Source organism: Hakea prostrata, chromosome 4, assembly GCF_041222555.1.
Source record: "Hakea prostrata isolate BN-2017 chromosome 4, UWA_Hpros_2, whole genome shotgun sequence".
Taxonomy (NCBI): Eukaryota; Viridiplantae; Streptophyta; class Magnoliopsida; order Proteales; family Proteaceae; genus Hakea; species Hakea prostrata.
The window spans coordinates 15,366,778-15,375,188 of NC_142603.1; the positions used below are offsets into that span (position 1 = coordinate 15,366,778).

The 8,411-nt window shown below is 39.3% G+C and overlaps 1 protein-coding gene across 3 annotated transcripts in view; it reads left to right on the forward strand.

Annotated features, from left to right (window-relative positions):
• The window catches only part of LOC149018132 (mechanosensitive ion channel protein 3, chloroplastic-like), a 34,090-nt gene extending 26,036 nt beyond the window's left edge, over window positions 1–8,054 (forward strand). For all 3 annotated transcript variants that reach the window (XM_089152453.1, XM_089152455.1, XM_089152454.1), the window contains 6 exons: window positions 3,845–3,994; window positions 4,169–4,279; window positions 4,721–4,888; window positions 4,988–5,101; window positions 5,816–5,872; window positions 6,692–8,054. In XM_089152453.1, coding sequence (XP_089008579.1) covers window positions 3,845–3,994; window positions 4,169–4,279; window positions 4,721–4,888; window positions 4,988–5,101; window positions 5,816–5,872; window positions 6,692–7,759 — 1,668 coding nt within the window. In that variant the 3' untranslated portion in view covers window positions 7,760–8,054. The remainder of the gene's footprint in view (window positions 1–3,844; window positions 3,995–4,168; window positions 4,280–4,720; window positions 4,889–4,987; window positions 5,102–5,815; window positions 5,873–6,691) is intronic.
• The last annotated feature ends 357 nt before the right edge of the window (window positions 8,055–8,411 follow it).

Below are 8,411 nucleotides of genomic sequence, written 5' to 3' on the forward strand. Positions count from 1 at the left end.
CGATGATTGGAGGAGAGTGTTGTGGTTCCATTTACATAGGAGATATTCAAAGTTGTAATAACTATGAGGCATTAAATTGATGAGCATACGATGAATTATGGGAGAGATTTAACCGGTTGAGACACTTAACTACGGTTCGGAGCCAATTTGGGTTTATGCCGGGAAGATTCCGGAGGCTATTTACTTATTGAGACTTATGGAGGTATAGAAATGTAGGAGACCTTCATATGGTATTTATTGACCTAGAAGCTTATGATAGGTCCCTGGCGTTATTTGGCAAGTACTAGAAGAGTGTTGCAAGTAATATGTAGATATAGTTAAGGATATGTATGATGGTTGGTGATAGTGTTAGACATGGGGGGACAGTGATTCCCGATACAGTTGGGCTACATCAGGGTCAACTTTAAGCCATATCTATTTGCTGGTTGATATTAACCAGACATTGTTGAGGTCCCTGGTGTATGCTTTTTGGGATGATATTGTGTTGATTGATGAGACCCAGTGGGGATTAATACCAAATTAGAATCATGGAGAGTAGCTTTGGAATCAAAGGCTTTAAACTTAGTAGATCGAAGCGAATATCTAGTTTGTAACTTTAGTCATGATCGGGCGATGATGAAGTGGTGATACTTGCGATAAGAGATTCGTCGAGTGATTGTTTTAGGTACCTAGGTTCAATCATAAGTAAAGAGGTGATTTAGAAGATGAGGTTTCCAAGAATTAAAATAGGGTGGATGAGTGGAGAGGTGCATCCGGGTCTTATGTGATCGCTATTCCATTAAAGCTTAAGGAAAATTTTATAGGACCGTTGTCCGCCAGCTATGATGTGCGGTGCGAGTGTTGGGCTGTTAAAAGAATCATATCGATAAACTCGGTGTGCGAATGAGAATGCTAAGATGGATGAGTGGCAAAACTAGGATGGATAAGATAAGCGATCATATTAGAGTTGGTGGGAGTTGCTCCCATAAGTGATAAGCTTAGAGAAAGTCGTTTGAGGTGGCACGGCCCGTTCAACGGAGACCTATAAATGCTCCTGTTCGGAGAAGTGATATAATCCATATTGAAGGAACTAGAAGAGCTAGGGGTAGACCTAAGATAACCTTAGGAGAAGTGGTGAGAAAGGATATGTATAGCTTAGGCCTTGTATCTAGCATGGCCTTGAACAGAACTGATTGGAGGGCAAGAATCCATGTAGCCGACCCCATTTAGTTGGGAAAAGGCTTATTGTTGTTTTTTTTTTTTTTTTTTTTTGTCCCCCCCCCAAAATGCTGGGGGGGTGGGGTTTGGGATAATCCAGGGTAGTGTACCTACATCACTCACATAGTCTATTTGGTTTTATTGTTCTTAGAAATTTTTCAGTAAGTAGTTAAACTACTCTTGACTTGGAGGCCTGCATTTTTTTTTTTTTGCGCGAGAAGTTCATAGGTTCAATCATAAGTAAAAGAGGTGATTTAGAGGATGATGTTTCCTAAAGAATTAAAATAGGGTGGATGAAGTGGAGAGGTGCGTCCGGGGTCTTGTGTGATCGGCGTATTCCATTAAAGCTTAAAGGAAAATTTTATAGGACCGTTGTTCGACCAGCTATTATGTACGGTGTAGAGTGTTGGGCTGTTAAAAAGAATCATATAGATAAACTCAGTGTGGCAGAAATGAGGATGCTAAGATGGATGAGTGGCAAAACTAGGATGGATAAGATAAGGAATGATCATATTAGAGTTGGTTTGGGAGTTGCTCCCATAAGTGATAAGCTTCGAGAAAGTCGTTTGAGGTGGTACGGCCACGTTCAACGGAGACCTATAAATGCCCCTGTACGGAGAAGTGATATAATTCAGATTGAAGGAACTAGAAGAGTTAGGGGTAGACCTAAGATAACCTTAAGAGAAGTGGAGAGAAAGGATATGCATAGCTTAGGCCTAGTATCTAGCATGACCTCGAACAGAACTGATTGGAAGGCAAGAATCCATGTAGCCGACCCCATTTAGTTGGGACAAGGCTTATTGTTGTTGTTTTTGCTAGAGAAGTTCGTTTGTTAAATGACTTAATTTTACATTAGATCTTTTGTATTAGGTAGAACATAAGGCCAGCTTCCAACATATTTAATGGTGCCTAAATTTCTGAACCAACCCCCCCCCATCCGTCCCCCCCTCACCACCACAAAAAGAAGAAAAAGAGGTGCTTAAGTTTAATGTATAATTAGGAGAGTTATATTCCATTCAAACTTTATTTGATGTGTGCGAACAATGTCTAAATCACCCGAATAAAAACATCGTTTTATAATTTTATTTGTAAGAAAATGAATATTTTAATGCAATTGTGGTTTTAGGAACGTTTTACCATATTATGATTTGTGGAACCTTTAGATTTGGGGGGGAAAAAAACTCCAGAACAAAAGTCTGAATTGCATTTGTCAATGTCCAATTCTTTTCCCTTGAACTGAGAAGTTGGCTTTTTATTTTTTTGCAGTGTTATTTGTAATTATTTTTATTGGATTTGAATAAGCGGGGTGGGGTTGTTTGCATATTTTTGAATTAATATTTTAAGTAAATGATATTTGGTATAATTAGGAGAGTTATATTCCAGTCAAACTTTATTTGATGTGTGCGAACAATGTCTAAATCACCCGAATAGAACATCCTTTTATAATTTTATTTGTAAGAAAATAAATATTTTAATGCAATTGTGGTTTTAGGAATGTTTTACCATATTATGATTTGTGGAACCTTTAGATTTGGGGGGAAAAAAAACTCCAGAATAAAAGTCTGAATTGCAGTTGTCGATGTCCAGTTCTTTTCCCTTGTGAGAAGTCAGCTTTTTATTTTTTTGCAGTGTTATTTGTAATTATTTTTATTGGATTTGAATAAGCAGGGTGGGGTTGTTGGCGTATTTTTGAGTTATTATTTTAAGTAAATGATATTTGGTGTAAATAAGGGTCAAATCTAGAATGACAACACCAAAGTGGCCGTTGCCTAACCCCCTCAAGATCCACCAGGATGCCTAGTCAACACATAGGTGATGCCTTGACAACTATATTGCTGCAGCTTGATTGCACATTAAAGATCATACTTTGATTAGTCAGATGATAATAGAATTTCATTTCCAAGTACTTGATATTTTTAGTGCCATGGAATAAATTTCAACTGAAATATCTGCATTTTTCAAAATCGAAACGAAACCTGCAATATTTTGTCCATTACAATGTTTCGGTCGAAACAGACCAAATTTTGACCAAAACTGGTTGATTATTCCTTATGAAATCCTCCATTGACCTTTCTGCCCTGGTTTTTGCAGCTTAGGTTTTGACTATATTTGCTTATTTTTCTTGTATTTGGTGATTTCTACCCATTTTCACTCTATTTCCACAACTCCTTTGCCTTCAAACAGCTATTTTGCTGCTCCTTTGCCTTCAATCACCTCTTAAGCCACAACAGTTAATTCATGGGTCCAACTTAGTGCTGTTCATTGATTCAGCTTCTTAAGTTCCCTTTTGATTTTCCTGTAATTACCAAAGCGTTCCTTGATTTATTTCCCCGTCCATCACGTAGGTTACCTAGGCGGCATGACTGTGTGTTTTGAATGCAGACTTTTCTCTTGTCAAGAGTCTGAAGCTTATATATGCCTGAAATCAAAAGTTTATTTTCTTATTTTTGTCTTTCTGTTTGTCCGTCTCAAGTACTATTGGTGTTGCTGCTTTGAATATCTCATCAGGATATATGTGCACTTTTCACCCTTATTCTTCTTTTTAACATATAGTTGGATCAAACTCTTCCTTAAGCTTATCTTGAGGACACTTCAGGTATAGCTGTTCATCTACAATTAATGTTTTTTTTTGGGTTGTTTCTGTCAGATGGGTTTCCAGTTTGCTGGTAAAGCTGTATACACTGCAGTATGGGTTGCTGCTGTTTCATTGTTCATGGAGTTGTTAGGCTTCTCTACTCAGAAGTGGCTTACTGCTGGAGGTCTTGGAACAGTATTGCTGACACTTGCTGGTCGTGAGGTATTGTTTCTTGCATCAATCTACTGGTAGAAGGAAAGTAACTTTAATAATGCCTGGAAAGGTGATGATGCTTGTATATGTAGGACGTATCGTCACTTCCTTCCATTCTTTATTTTGATTGCATCTAGCTTTGAGTTTTCTTGAAATGCTTAGTATCCTTGTTAATGTCTTCAGATATTCACGAACTTTCTGTCAAGCGTGATGATCCATGCAACACGGCCATTTGTTGTGAATGAATGGATCCAAACAAAGATTCAAGGCTATGAAGTTTCTGGTACTGTTGAGGTTTGTACTAGCCGTAGAAAATCTACATTTTAGAACTAGGAAAATATGGAAAACATGGGAAAAGAAAGATTTCAGGGGAAGAAAAGGAAATAGTCTACATGTGGATGCAGCTTGATATCTCTTGCTGCATTTATGTATGCTTGTTTCTCTGTTCGAGGAAATACACCTGCTTTTAATTTTCTTGAGTGGGCTTGAAGTGCTATGCTACTTTGCAAATTGAAAAGAGGGAGGTACCAACACATGTTTATTCTTTTTCTCTCCTTCATCCTTTAAGGTAACTTTTGATAGAATTTTATTTCTCTCCCACCTCCCCACCCCAAAAATATAAATTATATTGTGATTTGGTAGGCTATGAAAGACCTTTCATCAGTTCTCTTTTATTTCATAAGGTACTGAGCCTTTAATGCACTTCTCGATCTATGTGACTTTTCATTGTTTCAGCATGTGGGCTGGTGGTCACCAACAATTGTAAGAGGTGATGATCGTGAAGCAGTTCACATTCCAAACCACAAGTTCACTGTGAATGTTGTGAGGAATCTTAGCCAGAAAGCTCATTGGCGTATCAAAACACACCTTGCCATCAGTCACTTAGATGTTAATAAGATTAATGTGAGCACCCAGCCACCCATCATGTCGTTTGCCATCCATGCGCTGTCAATTTCTTTCCTTCAGATCAATAATACTTGCATACTATTTTTGTATGTGCAGAATATTGTAGCCGACATGCGTAAAGTCTTGGCAAAAAATCCTCAAGTGGAGCAGCAGAAATTGCATAGGAGAGTGTTTCTAGAAAATATTAATCCAGAGAATCAGGCTCTCTTGGTAATCATCTTTCCCTATTATTTGATAGTTTAATCAACTTAAAAGCCTCTATGGGCTTTTGTGATGGATTTTGGTTTGCTGGGAAAGTCTGAAGTCAAGTTATATGAATTTCAGCTTATAATTTTAGTTATGTTTCCATTTGTCATTTTTCCTTGTACCGTACCGCAGTATTACGATAGAAAATTGAGAATCTTTATGTAGAGGATTTTTTTCCTTTTTCCTTCAAGTACCTTTTTTCTAGAACTCTTTGACGGGAAAAGACTATAGCAATGGCAATAATGTTGTTTCCCTATTCATAAGAGTTTTTCCTTGGAATTCATAAACCTATGTATGATGTCTTGTTTGTTGGCAACTTTCTAAACCATTTAGAAGAATCAGTTTGATTCAGATTAAAGGATCTGAAAGAGCTAGGGGCAGGCTTGAATGACCCTAGTAGAGCTAGCGAGGAAAGATGTGCTTAACTGGTCTAAGTATGATTCTGAACAAAGCTGATGGACAAGGATCCATTAAATTGACCCAATTTAAGTAGGATTGGTGAGCTGTTGCTGGATTTGTTTTGCTTCTCTCTTTTATTATTAAATATTTCATCTTTGCAAGAATCTATGTAGTCGATCCCATTTAGTTGGGAGAATGCTTTGATGGTGATGTAGTTTTCTTTACAGAATGTTATGATCAACTGGTAATGCCTTCTCCCTGCCCTGGTATGTTTTACAGATTCTGATCTCCTGCTTTGTGAAGACCTCACATTTTGAAGAGTACCTCTGCGTCAAGGTAAGAAGATTTAATTTATAATTTATATTTCCCTGAACTGTCGTGATTGCTACTGTCCTAACCTTGAACTTATTCTGGCACTCATAATTGGGAGTCTGTTACAATATTAAATTGTTGGACATATGAATGGGATATTTGTATCAATGTGTGCACCTCTGGGGTCGGGTGTTTTCCTTTCTTTTTTTTTCTTTTTTTTTTTGTTGGGGGGGGGGGAGGAGGATATGGTTGTGTCTCTTTATGCGGGAAGATGTAGTGGGTTTCAGAAGGATGAATCGCTGAAAGAAAAATGCGAAGCTAGATATTTCACTTGCCAATTAAGAGAAGGGATTAGAAAGGGTTTGGTGGAAGGGAGGATGGGTCCTCAAGTTTCTTGTGTGCAGTTTGCTGTCAAATAGTGAAGGGAAAGGAGGAGTTTTTTGGTCAGTTGAATCCCTTGGTGAGTTCCTAAATGGTAAGATGTATGGGCCAACTGCAGTTAACCTTAACCCCCAAGTAATTGGTGTTGGATACCTAACTTTGCTCTTCTCAAGTTCTTGTTGGCATAAAAGTAGGTTGTTAAAAACTCATCTATAAGAAAGCTTCTTGATAAGCAAAGGAAATGGATTGAGCTGGCCTTGAAAGAATGGAGTGCTCCAATATTGCTTCTGCTGAAATCCTTTCTTGGTAGATTTGTGTTCATATTTGTATCTGGTTACATTGCCAATAATCATGTTTTTGTTTTTTATGGGCACAGTTGTCACACCTCCTGTCATGCATTTCTAGTTTGTTGCTGCATGCGTTGGTAATAATTTACTGAGCTAAAATGAAAAAATGGAACAGGAAGCTATTTTGTTGGATCTCCTAAGGGTCATTAGCCATCACCGTGCTCGGCTTGCCACTCCCATCCGTACGGTTCAGAAAATATACAGTGATGCTGACATGGAAAGTGTGCCATTTGGGGATGCAGTATTCACTCGTCCTGGACCTGTTGCTAACCATCCAGTCCTAGTGATAGAGCCCCCATATAGAATTAGTGGCGATGACAAAAAAACTCGCCCAGTTCGTTCAAATGAAGAACAGGATGCTAAGGTTGTTACGACATCAATGCCCGAGTCCAAAGTAGAAGCTAAGGCTGCAGCAGCATCTGACAGAAGGGGACATGTGAAAGTTGGGGCAACATCTGACAACAAAGGAGATGCAAAAGCTGGGGTAAAATCTGATGACAGAGGAGATGGGAAAGTCAGGGCAACATCTGACAACAAAGGAGATGCTAAAGTTGGAGAAATATCCAGTTCCAAGACAGATGCTAAGGTAGGGGCAACATCTGACAAGGGAGATGCGAAAGTTGAGGTAACATCTGACAACAAAGGAGATCCAACAGTTGGAGTACCATCTAACAACAAAGGAGATGCGAAAGTCGTAGTAGTATCCAACTCCAAGACAGATGCTAAGGGTGGGGCATCATCAGCTAACTCCAAGGCAGAATCAAAAGTTGCCGTGGCATCTTCATCTGATACCTCGTCAAAAACTCACTCAAAGACACCAGCTTCAGTGTCGGAAAGTTCAGTCCGGGCCAACTCAGACAGGCAGCAATCTAAGAAGGCAGCAGTTTCTGCAATCAACTCACTGACAATGCAAGAAAGTGAGAGATCATCAGTTGCACCCCTTCCAATACCCAGGCCTGCCTTAGAAGAAAATATTGTTCTCGGTGTTGCTTTAGAGGGCTCAAAGCGGACCCTCCCAATTGAGGAAGATCTTGGTCCATCTTCCTCTGCAGCTGGAGAGGATAAGGGATTGGCAGCCTGCCGCAATGGAAATGGATCTCCTGGTGATAAAGATAAGAGGGACAGTCAGATATCTGCAGTTCCAGGCATGGGAGCTGGTGATCAGCGAGACCAGGAAAGGTGACTCATGCAATTTTCCCCCATCTTTTGATGCCAATCAATTTTTCTCTGGAAAATGCCAGAAGCTGTCTTTTTGAAGGCTTGCATTACTTGGATGTAAATATAGGCATTGAATTCTCCAAATTGGTGATTGTTGAATGTGTAGAATGTGGTTTAGGTTCAGGAATCAACACCACCATCATATGTATAAGTTGGGGGAATAGCAACATCGTGATTGTGTATATGTATATACTATTTTAGGAGAGGGGACGAGTATTCTGATCCCCATTCTCGTTAGATCAAGTCAGTCATCTTGGTGATGAACGTCTGCCTTTCATGGCCAAGGATGTAAATGGAGCAAATTGGAGCGGGAATCACAATTTGAAATTCTGCCTGATTAGCGTATATGCATTCAAGTTTTCAGTTGGGCGTTTGTCGGAGGCATCATTTATGTGCGAGTTTGAATTCACTGGCTAGTGGGATCTGGGAAGTTCTCATTTCATTGGTGAAAATGGGCTTTACATCTTGGATGGTTCCTTTGGCTCTTTAACGTGCACCTCCGTTTTGCAGTGGAAGTTGTAGAGCAGAGCCTTCCTAGGATGGCCAATCTTACTATAACCTCCCATGTTTGATTCTAACGTTTTAGGGGAGACTATCATTTTACCCTCATTTAAGAC